The sequence below is a fragment of the Chrysemys picta genome, chromosome 3, assembly GCF_011386835.1.
Source record: "Chrysemys picta bellii isolate R12L10 chromosome 3, ASM1138683v2, whole genome shotgun sequence".
NCBI lineage: Eukaryota > Metazoa > Chordata > Testudines > Emydidae > Chrysemys > Chrysemys picta.
This window is the reverse complement of record NC_088793.1, coordinates 64,052,409-64,076,306: the sequence shown is the minus strand read 5'-3', so window position 1 is coordinate 64,076,306 and position 23,898 is coordinate 64,052,409. Positions and strand designations below refer to the sequence as shown.

Sequence of the window (23,898 nt, the reverse complement as noted above, 5' to 3'; positions counted from 1 at the left end):
AGGCTAGGGAGCACTCTGAAATGGAGGGTTCATCTTTTGAATCAACCTAGAACAAAGATCCTTATCACTTTTGATTGTTGAAAGGATACTATCAGGTCAAATTTGGCACAAGAATTCCAGTTTGGTTTTTTAAAACAGCCACTACAAAAATCTGAGTCCCGTAGCAACGTTTACCTGATATTTAAATTACAATAGATACATTTTAAAACAAACATTTATACACTCCACTGTGGTGACTGCACCCAAAGATTTCAGCACTCTTCTTGAATGAAGATAAGCAACTAGCTAGAAATAAAAGTTTACAAGTTTGTTTTCGTTGTCCATAATGAGAGAAATGCAAAAGGTAAACCAACATGACAATGTGAAAATACTTATTAAACTTTTAATAATTTGAGCTTTTATTTGTAAGCTTAGATTTAAAAAAGTGTTTACTAAAACAATATGTTCTTAAGATAGCATTCCTTTAAAAATCTCTCAGTATTTTCCTTAAAAATAGAGATGTCTGCCTTCTGTCCTTACCAAATTCCAACATGGATAATTACATTCTTCCTACTTTCTATGGCATCAGCAGTTGCAGTTGGACCCAGTTTGGGATAGTGGCCCCTAGTGCTTAATTTGTGCCAGGGCTTGCCAGTGCACCTCTAGGCTTGGCAGGTGATAGCCCCGACACCTCTGGTCTTGCCACGTCAGTTATGAAAGTAAAATAATTTTTTGAGCCCAGGCACCTCTTTCATTACAAATTAAGCACTGGTGGCCCCATTGAGGTAGGCCCTATATAAATAGATAAAAAGTTTTAGCCATGAGAATTTACAATCTATGTAAAATTGTACTTGCAAGGGGCACAGAATCAAACCTGGGTCAACTGCTTAGAAGAAAGCTGTGCTCCCCAGCATACTACCAACTTTATTATTTCATGTTCAGTGCTAAACTGTTCAGATACATTTGCTGTGCACTCGAGAGACAGACAGATTTCAATTTCTGCTCTTTAAATTCTGTTGGTCTTAGCCTTTACTCAAACAAAAGATGTACACCTCTACCCCGATATAACGCTGTCCTCGGGAGCCAAAAAAATCTTACCATGTTATAGGTGAAACCGTGTTATATCAAACTTGCTTTGATCCACTGGAGTGCGCAGCCCCGCCCCTCCCCCCCCCGGAGCGCTGCTTTACCATGTTATATCCGAATTCGTGTTATATCGAGTCGCGTTATATTGGGGTAGAGGTGTATTTACTTCATTGAGAGTTCAAAGTCTGTGGGATTTGAACTTTGAAAATGTAAACAAAAATATTACTGGATATAATGTAACTATAATATTGGATAGGGCCATAGCAAAAATGGTAGAAGTTTGAAACTTGAAGTAGCACTGAATTTGTTTCTGTATCTATGCTGGTCTACACCAGTGTAGTTTCCACTGAAATCAGTGTGAGCTGTAATCTGTTACACCAGCGCTGAATTTTTCCCATATTCCTCATTGAGAACTAGCACCTTTGTATAATTTCTGATACAGCACCCAATTTGTTTGATTCAGGACACTTTTCTGTTGTTTTACAGAAACATATGAAAGGAAAGATGTGGTATAGTGAACTGATTATAGGGTAGATTATAGATAGAAGATCTGGGATCTATTCCTGACTCTGCTAAAGATTCACTGTGTGATCCTGCAAAAGCTATTAAATCTCTTTGTGCATTAGTTACTCCATCTATACAATGATAGGGTTGCCAACTTTCTAATTGCACAAAACTGAACACCCTTGTCTCATCTCTGCCCCACCCCTTCTACGAGGCCCCGCCCCCTGCTCACTCCATTCCCCCTCCCTCTATTGCTTGCTCTCTCCCTCTGTCACTCGCTCATTTTTACTGGGCTGGGTCAGGGGGTTGGGATGTAGGAGGGCGAGAAGCATAGGCACCAACTTTCCCCGGCGCCGGTGGGTGCTCACGCCCCGCCCCGACTCCACCCTTTCCCAGCCCCTGCCCCACCCCCATTCCAACCCCTTCCCCAAAGTCCCCACCCCAACTCTGCCCCCTCCCTGCCCCTATTGGACCCCTTCCACAAATCCCCAACCCAGCCCCGCCTTTTTTCCGAGTGTGCCGCATTTCCCCTCCTTCCCCCTTCCTCCCAGTGGCTGGGAGGGGGAAAAAGCAGGCATGCGGCGTGCTCAGGGGAGGAGGCGGAGGCAGAGCAGAGGCGAGCTGGGGTGGTGGGGGGCGGGGAGCTGCCGGTGGGCAGCTATGGAATCGGCGCACCTATGGAATCGGCGCCTATGGGGAGAAGGCTCTGGCTGGGGGTGTGGGCTCTGGGGTGAAGCCAGAAATGAGGGGCTTAGGGTGTGGGAGGGGGCTCTGGGCTGGGAGCTGAGGGGTTTGGAGTGTGGGAGGGGGTTCCGGGCTGAGGCAGGGGGTTGGGGTGTGGGAGGGGGTATGGGCTCTGGGCTAGGGGTGCGGGTTCTGGGGTTGGGCCAGAAACGAGGGGTTCTGGGTGCAGGAGGGGCTCCAAGCCAGGGCAGAGGTGCGGGGGGTGCAGGCTCTGGGAGGGAGTTTGGGTGTGGGAGGGAGCTCAGGACTGGGGTGCGGGAGCGGAGGTAGGGTGCGGGCTCTGGGAGGGAGTTTGGGTGCGGGAGGGGGCTCAGGGCTGAGGCAGAGGCATGGAAGGGGGTGCGGGCTCCAGGAGGGAGCTCCAGGCTAGGGCAGGGGGCTGGGGTGCGGGAGGGGGTGTGGGCTCTGGGCAGCGCTTACTTCCAGGGGCTCCCCGGAAGCGGCGACATGTCCCTTGGCTCCTAGGGTTAGGCATGGCCAGGCGGCTCTGCGTGGTGCATGCTGCCTCTGTGCACAGGCACTGCCCGCGCAACTCCCATTGGCTGCAGTTCCCAGCCAATGGGAACTGCGGAGCTGGCGCACAGGGAGCCGGCGCACGGGGAGCTGCGCAGAGCCAGGTAGGTAGCTTGCCAGCCTTGCCAACTGGACTTTTAACGGCCCAGTCAGCGGTGCTTACCGGAGCCACCAGGGTCCCTTTTCGAAAACCGGACACCTGGCAACCCTAACAATGGAGCAAACCATGCTGTGCATAATAAAGCACTTGACATATACAGACAAAAGTCATTGTAATTAGTAATATTATTTTAATTGTTATAATTATTTGAATATTGCATACTGCGCTCACACAGCAGAAAGTTCCCTTAAGCCAACTGAAGTTTATTTAAGTACAGAACAGATGCATTATTACAACTCCTGTTCAGACCAGTTTGCACTTGTTTATTCAAAGAGCATACAAGCTCTTTTGGCACCACCAGTAGAGTTAGTGAGATATACAAATTAATAGTTGCAATACAAGTAGCTTACAAACTCCAGTGGTTAAGTCAGAAGACCTCAAACTGTGAAAATCGATCCCTTAAAAGAAAAAAAAGAAAATGTGGAAGAAATGTTTAAAAAATTAAGTGCAAAAAACTAATGGTAATACAACTTTAAAAGCACTGAAAAGTCAATACATTTCAAAGGTTAAGGTCATTGTGGTAACATTAACTTGGCCTAGTTTTACATACATATGTAGGATTTTCTATTCCTTTTGTTCCCCTCTGAAGTACGAGCTTATTACTTGTTATTCATATACACTTAAAAATTTACAAGATCCCCCTCAGATCCATTAATTTATATCTTTTTTACTCTTTCCTTACTTTCAAAGGTATTGAATTGTAGAGTCTCTCTGTAGCTGAGGAAGGCTCCAGTCTACTCTGTATCAGTCCTTGAACAGCTGGAGTGGTCAATAGTGAAGAAAACCTCAGGGCCCAGGATGCTTCCTTACAAGATCTTCTATATATTTTATAAAGAGTTACCTAAATTACTTCCTCATGACTTCACCCAAGTCTCTCATCGCTACTACTAATAGAATGCCAATGAAAAGTTTTCATCTTTCCATACAAACAAGATGTCAAATTCTGCAGAAATCTATGCTCTGTTACATTTTTGTTATTTTTCTAATCACACACTACTGGTGGTCTGCAAATTATAAGATTTTTCATCCTATAGAGAGTTATCATATCAAACCAAAAGCAAGCTGAAGAATTTCTGGACTGAGACATCTTAGAACAGGGGTGGGCAAACTTTTTGGACCGAAGTCCACATCTGGGCGGGGAAATTGTATGCAGGGCCGGGGCAGGGGGTTGGGGAGAGGGAGGGGGTGCAGTGTACAGGAAGGGGTTCAGGGCAAGGGATTGGGGCAGAGGAGGGGTGCAGGGTGTTTGAAGGGGCTCAGGGAAGGGGATTGGAGTGCAGGAGGGGTGCAGGGTGCGGCAGGGGGTTGGGGTGCACAGGGGTGCAGGGTACAGCATGGGGCACAGGGCAGGGGGTTGGGGTGCAGGAGGTGTGCGGAATGTATGAGGGGGCTCAGGGCAGGGAGTTGGGGTGCAGGAGGGGTGTGAGGTGCAGGCAGGGGGCTTAGGGCAGGAAGTTGGGGGCGGGATGCAGGAGGGCTTCGGGCTCCGGGGTGGCAGCGGATCACAGATCAACTCAATGAGAAACCAAAACAAACTAATCAGAATAAGTATATTTCCTTTAACATAATTCCCCCTTCCTTTAAGGGGCCCAGGGAAGGAGCATTTGGAATAATAGTTCAAAGGCCCTTATCTCAGAACCCTGGTTCACAGCTCCCAAACTTAAAGTCCAAAACAAAGCCTCAAGCTAGTCTAGAACCTGAGGAAACACACAAACAACCCTGCACTATAACCTGCATGACTTTTATTCTCCACCTTGTTGCCTCTTCCTCTTTATATAGCCCAGCCCCAGGGCAGGGCCTCCTTGATTATACTCCAAGCTATCATTTTTTAAAGGATTAGTACACTATTTCACAGAGATAAGTACACATACTTCAGGAAATATGCAAATGTCTGAGAGGAGTGGAGAGGAAACTTTTCTTTGTAGGAGGTAATCCCATAATTTCCTTTTGCAAGGATTTCTTGCATCTTCCTCTGAAGCACCTGGGATCATCCAGTCACTGACTGAGCCCTGTAAATACCTATAAACTTGCCCAGCAACTAAATTTTTTCAGTAGAAGTTCCTCTGTGCCTATCCTTCTGCGCATATGCACTGCAGCCCCGTGCCTAAACCCCAGAGAGATGCATGAACCAGAGGCGTAAATGCGTGTTCCTCCACCTAACTCACCCGTAGGGCCCAATCCACTAAGGGCAATAAGAGCTCACCTACCAGTTTGGGCCCTTGTGGCTGGCCCAGGGGGCCCTCCCTTATAACTTTTAGCTCAGTGGTTAGGGTACTCACCTGGGATGTGGGAGAGCCCCAGTTTAAGTCTCCCCCCCACCTGTGTGGGAGAAGGGATTTGAACTGGGATCTGTCACCTCCCAGTGGTCCATCTAGTTCAGTGTCCTTCCACTAAATGTTTCATTTTGATCAAAAGTCTGAGAAGTTTATCTTTGAGAATTTGTGGCGGATGCGTGAGATCCAAGAGGACTGGAAAAGGGCAAATATAGTACCTATCAAGGTAAAGGGGAATAAGGCAACCCAGGGAATTATAGACCAGTCAGCTTAACTTTGGTACTGGGAAAGATAATGGAGCAAATATTCAAACAATCAATTTGCAAGCACCTAGAAGAACATAAAGTGATAAGTAAGAGTATAATGGGTTTGTCAAGAATCAATCTTGTCAAACCAACCTAATATCCTTCGCTGATAGGATAACAAGTCTTTTGGATTGGGGGATGGGGGGAAGCAGATGATGTGATATCTCTCTACTTTAGTAAGGCTTTTGATACAGTCTCACAGGGCCTTCTCATAAACATCTAGAAATGTAGTCTAGATGAACATACTGTAAGGTGGGTTCACAACTGTATGGAAAAGTATACTCAGAGAGTAGTTATCAATGGTTCAGTCAAGCTAGAAGGACATAGCCAGTGAGGTCCCACAGGGATCAGTCCTGGGTCTAGTTCTATTCATTATTGTCATAAATGATTTGGATAATGGCATAGAGAGCATATTTATAATATATGCAGACTATACCAAGCTGGGTGAGATTAGAAATGCTTTGGAGGGCAAGATGATCTTGACAAACTGAAGAAATGTCTGAAATAAATAGAATGAAATTCAATAAGGACAAATGCAAAATACTACAATTCGGAAGGAATAATCAACTGAACATATATAAAATGGGAAATGACTGCCTAGGAAAGAGTACTGTGGAAAAGGATCTGGGGGGTTATTTAGTTTATGATCCATTATAAGAGTCAACAGTGTAATACTGTTGCAAAAAAAGTGAACATCATTCTGGCATGTATTAGCAGGAGTGTTGTAAGTAAGACATGAGACGTAATTCTTCTGCTCTACTTGGCACTCATACAGACTCCGCTGGTGTATAGTGTCCCGTTCTGGGCACCTCACCTTGGGAAGGCTGTGAACAAATAAGAGACAGTCCAGAGGAGAACAACAAAAATAATGAAAGGTCTAGAAAACATGACTTATGAGGAACGATTGAAAAATAAAAGGGGGTTGTTTGGTCTGGACAAGAGAGGGCTGAGGGGGGAGCCATGGTAACAGTCAGCAGGTACATAAAGGCTGCTGTAACAAGACGAGGGATAGCCACCCACTCAGGGCAGGACAACGTGCTGTCAGGGTGGGTAAGCACTGGGACAAGCTGGAGGTGTTTAAGCACAGGTTAGACAAACACCTGCCAGGGATGGACTGGCTAATACTCACACCCCGCGGGACCAGGTGACCTAGGGGTCCCCAGCCAAGCGGGAGGAGGGACCGTGGCGGGGGCAGGCGGGGAGTGGGAACTGCCGCGTTCGCCCTAACCGGACTCAACCCCGGCAACCTGCCCCCGCACCTACCAGTGCCCGGCGAACTCCCGTCGCAGGCAGCGTCCACCCCCGGCAGAGGCTGAGCGCCGGCCGTCTGCGCCTGCGCGGCCGGTGATGGAGCGGCGTCTGTGGGGTGCTGCGGCGAGACGGGGGGAGGCTGCAGGCCAGGTCACGTGATTCGAGCCGAGCGCTGCGGACCATCCCCAGCCGGCAGACTCGGAGCCCGGCGCCTGCTCCGCTGCGCCCGCCCGCCCGCGCGCCCTGCCTGCCCGCGGGCACAGGCCGGTCAGCGCGAGGCGGAGTCTGCAGCGAGAGACCCAGCGGCGGCACACACTTAAATTACGTGCCCGGCGCGAGCAGCAGCAGCAGCCGCTCCGACACTGAGGCACCGCAGCGCAGCCCTAGACACCTCTGCTGCTGCTCGCCATGGGATCCGCCGCCGAGCAGCCGGGCAGGGCCACGGGCCTCGTGTCCAGCCTGCTGAACGACACCCTCGAGTTCTACCGCTGGAGCTGGAGCATCCGAGGTACCCGGCGCCGCTTGCACGCACCTGCGGTGCCCCAGCCTCCGCTGCGCCGCAGCCAGTGCCGTGCCCCGACTCTGCTTCTCCGCAGCTGCCGCTTCACCGCCCAGCCAGTGCAGTGCCCCAGCCTCTGCTTCCCCCTACCCCCGCCGGGCCCCAGCCTGTGCTCCCTCCTAGCCTCCGCCGTGCCCGTCTCTGCTCCCCTTAGCCCCCGCCGTGCCCCAGCCACTGCTTGCCACCCCATTCTCTGCCTTGCCCCAGCTCTCCGCTCTTTGTTAGCTCTCCAGACCCTATTACTGTACATCCTCTATGGATCTCCTTCCCTGCCCTGATGGAACCTGCCTCTATCGAGCGCCTTCTGCTGTATTCTGTTCCCCTCATCTCCCCCAGCATTCCTGTCCCATTATCCCTCGCTCTCCAGTTAGTCTTCCTTTGCCAACCCCTGCTGACCCCCTCATCCCCTGTTAGCACTATTTACTGCTTTCTTCTTGTCCCCTGCTACTCTCCACCTGCCCCAGCCATGCCTACTATCTCCAGCCTTTCTACCGCTCTTTTCTTCTTCCAGTCCACTCTGGAGAGAGGCTGTCCCTCCCCGTCTTCTCCCTTTACTCACTGTCACTGTCACACAGCGGTCAAAATGGCTCCATTCCTCTAGACACCATCTCTCTGTGCAGAGCACACAGGGACTCTCAGTCCATTAATAGTGCATTGAACAGTTCTGGTTTTAGCCAGTCATTGGGGGTGAGGAAAAGAGCAAAGGTGCCCCCATCCCTGAAGGTAAATTATGAAATATTAGTCTCTTCTGCCTCAGTTTTCTCTATTGGGGTCCCTGTTCAGTTATAAATACTGAGCGCTTATTGGTGCATGAGCTTCTGTTCACCCTCTAACCCTAGGTTACTGAATGATATGTTATGGTTCAAGATAGTGGGAGTGTCTTATTGGAACATGAGACTTTTCACCCCTTAGCTCATCTTCATGATGATATTAAATGCTGTGTTATAGCCTGCATTCAGTAACAATCATATTATTGTATATTGCATATATAATCATACTCTGGGATTTGATTGCTAAGTGAACTTCACTTCCTCCTTTCCCCAATTTACTTTCTTGATATTTGATAGTAGTGATAAACAAGGCCTATATATTCCATGGCATGATATACCTAAATTCACCAATTAGTATGTGATTTCTCTGGGAGACTGGAAATTATGCTGCAGCCGCATTTAAATTTTACAAATCAGGGTTGTTGGTTTTTTTTTTTTTTTTTTGGCAAAATAGGGAACCAATTAGTATAATTAATACACAAGCTTTTCTATTTATTTTTAAACTAAAATCACTGTATTCCATTGTATAGTGTTCCCACATCTTCCTTGTGCTGCCTTTGTGTCTGTGTGTATTGATAACTCATAGCTACAATGTAGAAGTTGTGAAGGGGAAAGCTGGAGGTTTTGGAACCTCGAGCAAGGTAGGAAACAGCTTGCAGTTTTGGGACAGGCCTGTTAGGTGGATGTTTCTGCTAAAATGATCAGCAGTGAAATAGTTAACAGTAATTGATGTTCAAATGGTCATCTTTAGGTTACAGAGTTATCCCAATGATATGACATGGGATAGGTTCACACTTGTCAGAGTTGCTTTTCCAGCCAGGCTTCAGGCTCAGGATGACAATAATGCATCTGTTTATTCTTAGTTTGTGATTTTTTTGGTTGTCTATAACAGGCAATGGATTCCACAGCTGTGCAATGACAATGTATGGAGCCTTGGTTACAGATCCTGGGAACTCACTACTTCATCAGCTGCCTTTCCCCTTCCTGCTCTGCAGCCCCCCACCCACAGCCATCTGTCAGATAATAAATTAAGCTTATGTTGTAGATACAGACAGCTTATTTCATGATCTGCCTTCCTACCTTAGCTTCTGGTTTTACCTTGACATATTTTAAATATTAAATTAATCCTATGCACTCATCTCTGCTATGGTTCAAATCTTCCAGAAGTCAGGATCACATGGAAAAGCTGCAGCAGAAATGCATTGCAGTCAGCCAGTGTGTGCTACACTGAATCGATTTGCATATACCCATGTAATACATGAAAGATACCCTCTTCTCCCTAATCAGTGCTATAGTCAGACTGAAAGAAAATTGTGGTAGGGGTCTCCTTACAGCCTTTTCAGGAGAAGGATTTTTTTTAGTTTTCCTGCCTACTGCATGTGTGTTTTTAGTGGCTACTGTGGTACAGTAAAATAACCGTAGTGATCAAAAGACAGAGCTGGAAGAAAGAAAACTCAAGAAAAGGGCAATTACAAAAAACAGCAGCAAAAGAGATGGCTGTCTTCTATTAAAACTGCATATTACAGAAAATTTTCTAACTCTATGCAGTTTCTTTGTGCCATAGGCAATAATAGATGTCCTTTTGATGTTTCTAAAAGCATGCTGAGCTTCTTTCTAATTAGATCTTCAATAATTTTTCATTATTTGGTTAATTGCTGGTAATGAAGTAGTATTTTAATTTAGGATTTAAAAAAAATTAAATGTCAGTTACATTGGAAAGGGGGAGAACGTTTCTTGTTATGACCATCAGGTTATTATTTTTGGAGGCTCCCTGCGAGGACAGTCTTGGAAGGGGCCTAAGCCATACCATAACCATTTTAGTATTTCTTATTTATATAGTGGCAATATGTGTTATTACTGCATTTGATTGTGCAGTAATATAAAAAATTTGCCTCATGTTGTTACATAGTCTGTGTGTGATGATTCAATTCGGAACAACTTTAGAATCATCACATGAAAATGCTATGTCATCAGATAAGACATGACAATGCCCCAAATTCAGTTTACGGATTTGTGGCAGTCTTGCTCAGTTCACTGCTATTCTGTATATGCTTTTACTTGGGGAAGGCGGCCATGGAGCATCTGGATGCCCCTCTTTCTAAACTAATCCATTTTAAAATCATGAATTTACCACCATCATGTCCTGAAGAACCATAGCAGTGATGTTGTTCAACAGCCAAGAAGAAGAAACTATGCCATGCAATCACATTTCATAGCACAGAGTGTGGGCAACATCACTACGTGGTATAATTTCATCAACTAGTGATACTATGAATCACTATTACTGAATAAACCGTATTGAAACTTCATTACAGGAACATTACACAATACACAAATGAAGAAATGGTATTCCCATTACAACCTGTTTATTCCAGCCTTCCCACATTACCTTGGTTTTCCCATCATTTGTAATCATGCATCCCAGCCTCTCGCCTCTTCTCATACAGTAGAACCTTAGAGTAACGAATTGACCAGTCAACCACATACCCCATTTGGAACTGGATGTATGCAATCAGGCAGCAGAGACAAAAATAAATAAATAGTACAATACTGTGTTAACTACTAAACAAAAAAAAAAAGAGAAAGCAGCATTGTTCTCCTGCATAGTGAAGTTTCAAAACTGTATTAAATCAATGTTCAGTTGTAAACTTTTGAAGAACCATAATGGTTTGTTCAACTTCAGAGTTACAAATGTTTCAGAGTTATAAACAACCTCCATTCCTGAAGTGTTCGTAACTGAGGTTCTATTGTAATGCACAACCAGACCTTCCTGCCACTTTGCAATGTTGCCAGCCTTCTTTCCTTTTGCTGCCCCAAAAATCCAGGAATGGGACCAGGGATATCTTGGCTCACTTCTCAATTTTGGCATAGACTTCTTGTGCTAGAAAAATATTGTGTTTTTTTAAAAATCAGTTTAATCTGTCCTGGGATTATAAACACTATTGTGATAATCCCAATTGTACTTTTTTCATGCTGTCACTATAGGGCAAAGTTGTTGTTTGTCCTTCAAATTCAAAAATGACCATGACATTACTGATTGGTTTGGTTTCTGTGAACAAGTGAGTGGCTGATCAGGCCAGTTTGAGCTTTGAACTTTCTGTGGCACACTGAACGAGAGATGCCACTATGAGTTACTTGATTAAGAGCGGACATGCTGCTGTTGTGACATTTACACTGCTGGCGCTTCTGCTATGCCTCAGTTCTCCTCTGCTCATAGACAGTAGCTCTGGTATGGATGAGACTTCGCCAAGTAGAACGATCACGAGCGAGATCTTCCCAAAACTCTGGGTCAGTGTTGAAATGCTTGAAGGATAACTTGAGGGAGTCTTTGAAACGTTTCTTCTAGCCTCCCTGAGAGTGTTTTCCCTCCTTTACCTCACCATAAAAGATGATCTTTGGCAGTCGCTCATCTAACATTTTGGTGACATGGCCTGCCCATTTCACCTGTGATTTCATCAGAGTATGGATGGTTGGAATACCTGCCTATATGACAACCTCAGTATCTGGAAATTTGTCTTGCCATCTTATCCTCATCAGTTTCCTCAGACAGCCCATATGAAAGTGATTCAGCTTCATAACATGGCGTCTGTATACTGTCCATTTTTGCGTGTGTACATCAAAGTGCATGCAAACACAATAGCTTTGTAGACCTTCATAATTGTTTGTTGACTAATGCCTCTGCACTCCCACACATTTGCATGTAATCTGCCAAAGGTCATACTTGCTTTGGTTTCATCATCAATGAGAACTGCATGCGACAGTTTACTGCCAATGTAGGTAAACTTGTCCACTGCCTGGAGCGCTTGGCCATTCACTGTGATAGTAGGCTCTATGTAAGGCTTTCCTGGTGCAGGCTGGTATATCACTTGTGTCTTCTTGATGTTGATTGTGAAACCAAAATTGTCACAAGCTGAAGAGAAATAGACCACATTCCACCCCATGTCAGACTCCGATTTGTCATTCAGGGAACAGTCTCATCAGCAAACAGAAGATCGTGAACAGTCACTTCCTGTATCTTCGTCTTTGCCTGTAGTCTCCTCAGATTGAAAAACTTGCCATCAGTCTGGTATCTGATGCCAGTCCCAGTGTCACAGTCATGAAAGGCATCTGAAGCATGACAGAAGAGGCTTGGGCCAACATACAGCCCTGCTTTACTGCATTGGTGACTGGGAATGGTTCAGATGACTTGTCATCAAACATAACACGAGCGAGTATGCCATCATGAAATTGCCTAACCATTGCACTGAATTTCTCTGGGCAGAGTTAAGGTTGTTTGGATGCCCTAAATGTACATTTCAATTCTTTAATGTGTTTGGATTTCTTGTAAGTTTAACCTTAACTCTGAACTTCTGTATTTAAAAGGCTTGGTTTTGAGATAATTGCAATATCCCTGTAACTTTTTTCTCTTTAAGTTATTCATGTACTTTCAACTTTAACACCCTGTAATGTAGCTTTTCGGTCTTGGAATACTTTTCTACTCTTTCTTGTCTATTTAGGCCCCAGTCCTGCAGATACTTAAGCACGTGTAACTACTCACATGAGTAGTCTTATTGGAGTATATGGGAGTATTTCCATGAGAAGCACATGTATAACTTTAATGTTTAAGATCAGAGTCTTAGGCTTGGTCTACACTACCCCCCTAATTCGAACTAAGGTACGCAACTTCAGCTACGTGAATAACGTAGCTGAAGTCGAAGTACCTTAGTTCGAACTTACCTTGGTCCACACTCGGCAGGCAGGCTCCCCCGTCGACTCCGCGGTACTCCTCTCGCCGAGCTGGAGTACCGCAGTCGACGGCGAGCACTTCCGGGTTCGACTTATCGCGTCCAGACTAGACGCGATAAGTTGAACCCAGAAGTTCGATTTCCAGCCGTCGAACTAGCGGGTAAGTGTAGCCAAGGCCTTAGAGTTTAAACTAGGATGGATTGTTTTAAATCAGTAAGCAGGAAACCTTGATTTAAATCAACTTCAAGTTTGTATTTTCCATTTGTATTTCTTACTTTCTCTTAAAAAAATTGATTCTCATTAGTTTGTATAATTTGGTACTACTTTTTGCTAACCAGGGTTGAGAGACACCTGAGCCCTACTTGCCCTCAGCATGAGGAAGTCTTTTCTGTGCCTGCTGTGGATCATCTCCCTGAAACTCACTAGTCTCTGCCAACAGAAGCACCACTTTGCAGGCCTGGCTTTCTGTACAAGTAGTGATAGGCACACACCAACCCTCAAGTCCATGCAGCATTCCTTGTAGAATCTAGCCCCTTATCCATTAGACACTCACAGAATTACCAGACCTGCTTTTCCCAAAGGAACAGTATATACCAGATTGTAAGAGTCAGCTCAGGATCACCACTTTGCTTAATACCACAGCACTTAGATATGTTTATAGTGAAAATACTATACTTGAATCTTCTTTAAAATGTAAGAATATTGGAAACAAATGGTTACATACAAATCATTGCATGCTTTATAGAGACTTAAATGTAACTAACAAGTTAAGCTTCTTTAGACAGGAGGATACCTCACCAAAAGTTCTCTCCAGTGTTTTCAACCAAGCCTGGCTTAAACCCCTCTTTTATGAAGCAAACTTGCTGTCCATTTACTTTCTTGGTAAAGGATGACTGGTTGTTTTCTTTGTCCCCCAAAAATATAGTAGAGTAAACCTTTGATGTGCACCTCAAGATAGGGCCAGTTCCCCCCACCTTGCTGTTTGCTTCTTCCTGTTACTTTTCTTTGAAGATGTTTTTTTCTTTTATAACCTTTTAGCATTTAGATTAGACTAGGGAGAGGGAGACCTGTTGTGAACCATAATACTTAATTTACATGTGAACAGCACAACAGGTAAACACTTCTTGTCTGACAAATCTGTTTTTCACCTTTGCTGGTGACCAGTCCCTAAGAACATAAGAATGGCTCTACTGGGTCAGACCACTGGTCCATCTAGCACACTATCCAGTCTTCTGGCAGTGGCCAGTGCCAGATGCTTCAAAGAAAATGAACAGACCACGAAAATTGCAAATGGTCCATCCCGTCATCCAGACCCAGCTTTTCACAGTTGGAGGTTTAGGGACACCCAAGAATGGGGTTGCGTCCCTGATCATCTTAGCTAATAGCCATTAGTGGACCTATCCTTCATGAATTTATTTAAAATTTTTAAACCCAGTTATACTTTTGGCCTTCACAACATCCCTTGGCAACAAGTGCCACAGGTTGACTGTGCATTGTGTGAAGTAATTCTTTGTTTTCATTTTAAACCTACTGCCTATTAATTTCACTGGGTGGCCCCTGGTTCTTGTGTTATGTGAAGAGGTAAATAACACTTCTCTATTCACTTTCTTCCCAAAATTCATGATTTTGTAGCTCTCTATCATATCCTCCCCATTAGCCATCTCTTTTCCAAGCTGAAAAGTCCCAGTCTTTTTAATCTCTCCTCATATGGAAGCTGTTTCATAGCCTCAGTCATTTTTGTTGATCTTCTCTGTGCCTCTTCCATTTCTAATATATTTATTGAGATGGGATGACTAGATCTGCACACAGTATTCAAGGTGTGGGCGTACCATCGATTTATATAATGGCATTTAAAAAAAACCCACAGAAAATATAATCTATCCCTTTCCTAATGGTTCCTAACATTGTTAGCTCTTTTGACTGCCACTGCATATTGAAAGATGTTTTCAGAGAACTATCCACTATGAACCTCTAGATCTTTGAGTGGTAATTGTATGTATAGTTGGGATTATGTTTTCCAGTATGTGTTACTTTTCATTTAACATTGATTTGGTCTGCCATTTTGTTGTCTACTCACCCAGGTTTGTCTATTTTTTGCCATTTTGTTTGCCCAGTCACCCTAGACACAGAACATAATTTTCATTGTATATACATAATTCCTTACACAATACCTGTACATGAGTTGTGCAGTAATACTGATGACGAGCATGACACCAGCTTTGATCTGGGACCTCACATGACATCCTTTGAACTAGAATGTACATACCAGACCCAGACAAACCCTGTAATCCCTGCACGCCTCCTTGCCAGTTGGCATTAATTGGTTCTTGGGTCACACTTATAATGCATGTCTAACAGCATGGGGATGAAAGTAGGAATTAAAGAAACACAAAACCAGCATTTTAAAATTGTGTTATTAGTTAAATCTACTTTAAATGTGCTGGATACATAAGGAAATAGATGTAAAAAGTTTTAAATTGATCAAAACACAGTTTTATTGAAAAAAGGAAGTATTCTCTGTAGTTAGTGAATTGAACTGATTGTTTGTCACCATGTCCTTCAAGATTTTTAGAATTAGTATCTCTCGTCCTCTCACACCTCATTTTTATTCTTAGAGTGGAAGAGGAAAACAAGCTTTCCTACTTTTCAACTCCCAATCAGGTTCTCAATTTTGAATGAGTTAGTCATTGAACTGAATCAGTTGAATAAACTGAAAAGAAGAAAATAGTCTGACTGCACCCACAGCAGAGGCCGCTGTTGTCAAAAGCTGGTTTAGCACTTCCAACTCTGGTTCCAGATGGTGAGCCAGTGATTTCCACCAGCTCGTTTTAAAGGATGTCAAGCAAACTCAGACTTAAGGCCAGAAGGGACCATTGTGATAGTGTGGTCTGACCTCCTGCACGTTGTTGGTCACAGAACTGCACTCACCCACTCCTGTAATAGACCCATAACCTCTGTCGGAGTTACTGAAGTCCTCAAATCGTGATTTAAAGACTTCAAGTTACAGAAAATCCACTATTTACTCAAGTTTAAACCTGCAAGTGACCCATGCTGCTTGAATATTGATTTGATTTAAACTACTATATTGTACTAAGTTTATGCCTTAAAATAAGTGGTCATAATTTCAAATTTAACTTTAAATGATCTTGTTTTAAAAATTAAACCTGTTTAATTCACATTTAAAAAATGCAGTTTAATTAAAAAAAAATTGTTTCTTCCTCCCCCGCCTCTCCCCTCCCCCATTTTAAACTCTCCAGGGCAGGGACTAATCTTGATTGTGTACAACACCTAACACAATGGGGACCCTATCAACTGATTATTCTTCTTCCTATCCCCCCTAGTTTCCCCCCCCATTCTGTCTATGGTTTATTCTTCCCTTACTATTTTAATTATCTATTCTCCTCTCCCACACGGTCTCTTTCCTCAGCCCTATATCTCTGCGTACGGGACATTTGGGGCTTTTGGTATCTCAAGAGGTGACAGAGGCAGTTTGGACAATCAGGCTATGCAATCATACCGGTTACAACAGTAGCTAGATGAAGGTACTGAAATGATCAGCAGCAACAACATAGTTAACAAGTCAAGCACTGGCATGTTTATCTTTAGTTTTCAGAATTAACACTCCTTTGAGAAGAATGAATTCACATCAGTCTGATCAAGAATTGTTTTAGAATATCTACAACCACACAGAAGACAACATTGCATCATACTTTGTTTTAAAAGGAAATTAACATGAAAAGCTGTTACCATAAAGCTAATGCAGTTTAAAATCCCAGGAAGTCAAACTGGCAAAATTAAGTTCCAACAGCAATATTAACTTAAGATGAATTGTACATATGAAGGTATTGTCTATTCCTGTAAATTTTTTGTTAAGTGGCTGTCTGGTTTAGTACACTTACATCATTAAAATATATAACAAAATATAGGGTTACCATTCGTCCGGATTTACCCGGACATGTCCTCCTTTTTGTGCTAAAAATAGCGTCCGGGGGGAATTTGTAAAGCACTCACAATGTCCGGGATTTCCCCCCTCCCCCGGCAGAGCAGAGCGAGCGGCTGGGAGGGCTGCAGGAAAGTCCCGGGCTGGACTCCGGAGCAGCTGTAGAGGAGCCGGATCCGCCCTGCATTCTGAGCAAGTGTATCAGCACAAAGTGCAGCCCTCCCCTTTTGCAACTGGGAGCGGTTTCTGCCATGCAGCGTAGCAAAACGGGAGCGAGAGCACTTTGTGCTGATACAAGGGCAGCTCTCCCCTGCAGCCCGGTCCGGCAGCACTGTGCAGGGCCAGGGACCGGGTTTTGTTGTGCTGGGGAGCTTAGCCACGTGTCCGGCTCGCACAGAGCCCAACACCCTGTTCTGAGCAGCAGGGTAAGGGGGCCAGGGGGCAGGAGAAGGGGCAGGGAGGTTCTGGAGGTGGCAGTCAAGAAACGGGGGGGGGCTTTTTGGGGGGAGTGGAGAAAGTTTTGGGCAGTCAGGGTACAGGTAGGGGGTAGGGTCCTGGGGGGCAGTTGGGGGGGGGTCTTAGGAGGGGGCAGTTAGGGGACAAGGAACAGGGAGTCTTAGGTAGGGGGTGGGGTTCTGGAGGGCAGTAAGGAGCAGGGGTCCCAGGAGGGGGCAGTCAGGGGACAAGGAGCGGGGGGATGGGGGGCTGGGAGTTCTGGGGGGGAGCTGTCAGGGGGCAGGAGTGGGGAGAGGGATCGGAGCAGTCAGGGGACAGGGAGCAGAGGGGTTTAGATGGGTTGGGAGTTCTGGGGGGGGGCTGTCAGGGGGTGGGGAGTGGTTGGATGGGGCGTGGGAGTCCCAGGGGTCTGTCTGGGGGTGGGGGTGTGGATAAGGGTTGGGGCAGTCAGGGGACAAGAGGCAGGGAGGCTTAGATAGGGAGTGGAGTCCTGGGGGGCAGTTAGGGGCAGGGGTCCCAGGAGGGGGCAGTCAGGGGACAAGGAACGGGGGGAGGGTTGGGGGTTCTGGGGGGGCGGGAAGTGGGAGGGGCAGGGGCGGGGCTCGGGCGGGGCTCCTCCCGTCCTCTTTTTTGCTTGCTGAAATATGGTAACCCTAACAAAATAGGTTCACAAACTTTTTCATAGCAAGGACCATGTCTTTTGTGGATCACTTCCCTCCCCACTTCTGCTTACATATGTCAGTGTGGAAAAGCAATTCCTTACATGCAAAACTAGTAACAGAAAAGAATTAATGTATTTTTGAAGCAACAAAACACAACCATCACCACATGACCCATGAGTGCTACGTGGAGCACTGGTGGTACATGAACCAGTTTGAAAACTGACAAAATATACAGCAAGTCTAATGTGCCTTGTTAATTAATGTTGCTGGATCTTTAACTTGTGTGTTGACTTCTTGTGATTGTTCGATCATAATGTTGTATTAATATAGCTTTCTGCATTTATCTTGCTTGGTTTTTAAAGAAAAAAATTCTTTGTTTAATAAACATTTAAATGGCCCCAAATAGGTTTTAAAGTTCAAGTCTCCGAAGTGAATGGGATGTAAACCTTTACTATTGTTGTATGATTAGAGTATTTTTACTGGGACTAGGTTAGAAGAACAGCAGTGCCCCTGTTGATATGGCTGCATCACATTTGCAAAGAGAGGTAAAAAATGAACTTTCAGAATGTTGCAGGATGTAATAAGTAAGCTGAGACCATGAAATTCTAAGGTCCACATTTTTCTTTCATGCCCATAGTACTGTCACTGATGTTAAAGCCATATATATGAGTTCTATTTTAAACATTTTGCAATGTGTTCTTCACTGAGGGCATTTCTACATGTACACATACTGCATGGCGCTCAGGGGTGTAAATCTGCAGTGGTCCAATATGCTAAGTGTCTGTGCAGAACCTACTACTGCATGCTAAAAGTATCCTAGTGTGCTTTGGCATACAGCTGATTCAAACTGTAATATGTCAAAGTGCACTAAGGAGCTTTTAGTGTGCATCAGCAGGGTCCACATGGACAGTTACTGCACAGCATGCGGAAGCACTGTAGATTTGCACCCCAGGCATGCCCCATGGTAAGAGTACATGGTATACCTGCCTTGAACCATTTGCATTGTCCCAGCAGCATCCTTCCCATGTTTGGCAAGGTGGGTAGGATAAATGTGTGATGGTGTCAAAGAAAAAACAGCCTAATTTTAAATGTAAGATTTTTCGCTGATGCCCACTGTATGCGCCCAGAAATGATTTGGTTTGGGATTTTTTTTTTAAGTTAGAAGTAATTGTTTAATCAGTGTTCACCCCACGCCCCATGACCAAAGTCACTAGTCCTCAGCAAAGACACTGCTGACTTTAAAACATTGGCAGTTCTGTAGCATTAAAAAAAAAAACGCTGTGGTTAGTGGGGTTTTTTTGTTTGTTTGTTTTGTTTTATGGTGGAAATGCCATTTATCCACTGAGCTGTTTCCTCTCTCCATTGTGACCTTAAGTAGAGCTGGTGGCTCAGCGGAGGAACTGATGGTAGATGTCATGCATGGCTGCAGGCCCTCACAACAGTGTTGGCTATCTGGAGCACCTACAAGCTGTAACTTCTCCAGCCCCCAAATCCTTCTGTGCCCGTAGCATCATTGTAACAATTTAAAAAGAGTCTCTGCTAGGATTGCCATGTGATTAAACTAGCCTAATGTCACTTCATTGTGCTTGTGCATGTCAAGGAAGCATTTCAGCACTATGCCTACAGTCGTCTGGTGCTTGTAAGTATGTGAAAAATATCTATTTAGATGGATGAGAACAGTTACATTAATAAGGATTATAAAATAAAGTTTGAAAGATATAAACCCCCATGCTTCTGGACATAAGTTGGTCTTTAGCCAAGGGGGCTAGGAAGACCTGCCCGTGAGGAAGTATCTTTTAATAATTTCCCATTTCAGGATTTCCAAATATAAACTAGACTAGACGACCCTGTGGTCTGATCTGGTACTGCAGTTTATTCCATAAGTGTGGAATGCATTTATACTGGTGCCCAGTAATGCTCCTATAACTCACTGTCTGAAGCAAATGGAAGTGTATATATCTTGGCTATAAAGCTTTTTGCTCAAATTTGGTTTGCTAATCTCAACCAAGGAATGAGTTAAAGTGATACTGCAATTAAAGATGGTGATATTTCCATTCTAAAGTTCTCATTTTAGTTGCTTACAGTTCTCAAAAAACTATTATTTATTTTTTTTGTCTAAAGCTTCTCATTCCTGGTTTCAGGAAAGTTTCCCACTAGCTTTTCCTTCTCTTGGTGGTTTATACCTTTTTAAGACAAACGATTTTTGGCTTGACATTTTTAATACTGCTTGTATCCAGCTCAAAGGAGGAGGTTTTTTTATTATTAGAATTACAGAGTGGGAGGAGAGGGGAAAAATTGAATTAAATCTGTCTGCCTGTTTTTAAAGATGGGAAGTAATTGACAAAGGCCAGTTGCTTGGCTCCCATACTCACTTTTGGGCTACTGTCCACATAATTCACCAGAGTTAACGTACTCACTCCTCAGTGCTCTTGCAAACACCTACCATGACTGTCACAACAATGGTGTGTGTAGAATCCTCTTACACTAGACCTATGCTGTTTTCCCTATTAGCATAGTTGAAATGCTGCTGGGTGAAGATAAGGCCCAATCAAACAGCCAGTAAGGCTGGTTAAGGTTGGAGTGGGTTCAGAGAAGGGCCATGAGATTGATTAAAGGATTGAAAAACATGCCTTATAGCAAAAGACGCAAGGAGCTCAATCTGATTATTTTATCGAAGAGAAGATTGAGTGACTTGATCACAATCTGTAAGTACCTACATAGGGAACAGAAATTTGATAAGAGGTCTCTTTAGTCTAACAGACAAAGGTATAAAACAAGATCCAGTGCTGGAATTTGAAGATAGACAAATTCAAATTAATAAAGTTCACATTTGTAACAATGACAACAATTAACCATTGGAAAACTTGATGAAGGGTTGTGGTGGATTGCCATCACTGGACATTGTTAAATCAAGACTGGGTGTTTCTCTAAAAAAAAACACGCTCCATTTCAGGCATTAATTCAGGGAAGTCCTGTTGTCTGTTATGTACCTCCAGCTCAGTGATAAATCTGTGCCTTAGTTTTCCATCTGTAAGAGTCACAGAATGCTAATAAATTAATGCTTCTGAGTCACACATAATACAGTGGTAGAAGAAGAGGAGCATCAATTCCTAAGAAGACAGTCATGTTAAAATCCTTCAAAAAAAAAAAACCCACTTTATCCACATTACCAATATCTCATGTTATTAGAAGTGAAATAATTTCATTTACTTTTTGCATTTTTCTTGGCTTGAATTAGTCAGTTTTACTTGAGTTTATAGAAATTTGCTACTCTGGTTCAGTAGCATCTTTTCATATAACAGCAAAATATTGCAGTGTTTGGATTGCAAATGCCATAGGGGAAAGTTTATTTTTGAAAATTGTTTCTACTGAAATTTTCAAAACCTGACATTTCTATTGGTCTTGGGTTTTGCAAAAAGCTAGTTTTTGTTCCAAAGCTTAAATCTGACAAAACTAGACGCACTAGCATCGCTTGAAGTGCTGTCTATGGCACAACTGGCTGAATTGTCAGAAGAGGAATTTAGCAGAGGCCTGGGTGGGAAAAGCATTGTTTTTTTCTCCTGTTTGGTGGTGTTTAAGGAAACTGAGATAGGAGGTCAGTTCTCACCTTCAAACTCAAATTGGACAGACTGGTCAGTCATTCACCAAAGGGTTTAAGGGCATATTTGCAGCTCATCTGGAAAGCATTTATCTTGTCCATTCTGAGGTTTCAGTTATCTTGAACTACTGAGCAACAGGATTCACTCATCTATAGGGCACCTCTTCCTGGCTGCTCAAGGCCTGGTATCCCCTTCCATTGTTTGCTCTGTATTCCCTCTCATTCACTGGGACTCCGCACACTCCCTCTTCATGACTTGGTCCTCCAACTGGGTCACCATGTGTTTTCCCTTCTGGGGCAGGATGGCTGCATATCAAAGTCTCTCCAGATGAACTGTCTGGCTGCCTTTCCAGGCCATCCTCTAATTCAAGACTAGGGCACTTTCCTCAGTGGTGGGCTGAGTACCCCAGCCCACCCAGTAATCCAGGTTCCAGTACAGGGACCCTCTGTTCAGCAACCACAGTCTGCTTACTCCCAGACGCTGTTACTATTTCCCTGTGCTTATTCCTTATTTTGTCCTCTAGCACTGGTCCTCCAGGATACTACTGGAGCTCCCTGTGGCTGCTTCACTCCTCTCAGGTGCTTGCCAGAGTCTAGATTCCAAACATACCTCCCTACTCCCAGGGAATGATTGCAGACTACTTCCCCTGTAGGCCTCTTCTATTCTGAGCCTTCTGGCTTTGTACGAGCCCACCCTACACCTGCTCAGCTGAGCTTCATCTTCTATTAGGGCTTTCCTAGCCAGCCTAATTCTCCCCTAGGTGCAGCCTGCTAAGTTAATTGGCCCTTTCCTAGCTACCTTAACCCCTCCAGGTGAGAATTCTTTTGACATCCTGGCAGACTCTTTTGACAAGCTAAAAAAATGTGATAGAATGTATTTGTAATAAATGTATTTGAAATGTTTATTATGTGTGCTAATTCTTCAGTTTACAAGCTTAGGACCGAGGGTTGCAGACACTTATTAGAGTGTCATGCTCTGTACCGTGAGTGATTCCCTTCAGGTCAAGTAGATTATGTGCAGTAGTAAATACTGTACTTGTTAGTAAACGTTTGCAGGACTGTTATTTAGTAAACATTTGGGCCATTATTTCTGAAGCATAGTGTTTCTTTTAGCAGTTTAAATTCTTAAAAACTCCATCAGAAGGAAGCTAATTTAAAGCCTTTATAAACATTTTGTTGTAGTTTAATGTGTGTGAGCTCATTAATCCTGACTTGCTTTCTTACGATGGTACTCTTTTGTTTTGTAAAGTCCTTGCTTAATGATAGCAATAGGAGGGCTGACTGAAAGTATCTGAAAAGTCAAATAAAATAATACGGTACCTCAGGAAGTGATCAACTGGTTAGTAATATCTGGGATACTATCATTTTTGATGGAATTATTAAAATATCAGTTTAAATTTTGTCAAAATACACTGAATGAGCTGAAAAAGCTTGCTCATGAAGCGCGCCTTTAGAAATGTAACTGTTTAAAGACATCTGCAGAAGTGATGGTAATTGGACAGATGGATATGCTGGATTGGCACTGTAAGTGTCTTTGCGCTGAGAATAGTAGCCATAGCTATTAATACTTTGAAAGGCTCCCCAGATAAATTAGTGAGTAGCAACCTTCTAGCTAAGGAATGAATATGCTCTTAATCTAAAAACCTAGACTATTGTGTGTTGATATTACATGAAATATGAATGCAAGGATATTTTAAACCTGCATTATGTATTTTTAGATGTATAATGCTTTCCAAAGCTAATATAGAAACTGGATAGAAAAGCCACCTTAGACCATGCAGTCATCTTCCTGCCAATGCAGGATTTTCCCCTACAATATATATTTGTAGATACAGTGTTCTTCTGCCTCTTTTCACAGTTTATACTTACTGGTTAAAATAATTTGGAAAGATTAATTTTTGAGTCTCTATAATAACTTACAGATAATTATAAAGAAAATAGCCCTTAGATTTGACAGAAGCAAATTTCACACCAAAAAAATTGAACACCGTATAATATGATTTGGTTGAGCTTCTTTCTGTTTTAGCTTTCGCTCACCACATTATTGATTCCCTCCCCCGTAAAAACGTTGGAAGATAGGTTAATTTTGTGTCCTTGTGTTCTTTGTTTTCTTAGCATGTAGGTGTTTTATTTAAGTCCTTTATTGAGATTCTCCCCCCAGTGCATGTGTGTAACTTCCACTAATGCTAAAGCCGCATGTGTCTCATAAGGAGAATTAAATACCACAAGGATAGGTACTTAAAGAATATATATTTTTATCTCTTGCTTCAGATTTATAATGTGGGATTTTGAAGAACTTTCACTCCCACCCACCCACCGACAATTACAGTAAAACTTACTCCATATGAAGGTCTGAGTTTTGCATAACTATAT

At 43.7% G+C, this 23,898-nt stretch overlaps 1 protein-coding gene and 1 long non-coding RNA gene across 2 annotated transcripts in view; one reads left to right on the top strand and one right to left on the bottom strand.

The window, feature by feature from the left end:
• Positions 1-3,101: 3,101 nt before the first annotated feature.
• On the bottom strand, positions 3,102-6,931 carry LOC135982255 (uncharacterized). The gene is made up of 2 exons (XR_010599498.1): positions 6,828-6,931; positions 3,102-6,388 (listed from the first exon to the last, which is right to left on the bottom strand). It is a non-coding gene; the product is annotated as an uncharacterized LOC135982255 (long non-coding RNA).
• Positions 6,932-6,993: 62 nt separating this feature from the next.
• Positions 6,994-23,898, top strand: part of ELOVL4 (ELOVL fatty acid elongase 4) — a 68,943-nt gene continuing 52,038 nt past the window's right edge. Inside the window, exon 1 of the mRNA XM_005299607.4 lies at positions 6,994-7,323. Coding sequence (XP_005299664.2) covers positions 7,224-7,323 — 100 coding nt within the window. The 5' untranslated portion in view covers positions 6,994-7,223. The remainder of the gene's footprint in view (positions 7,324-23,898) is intronic.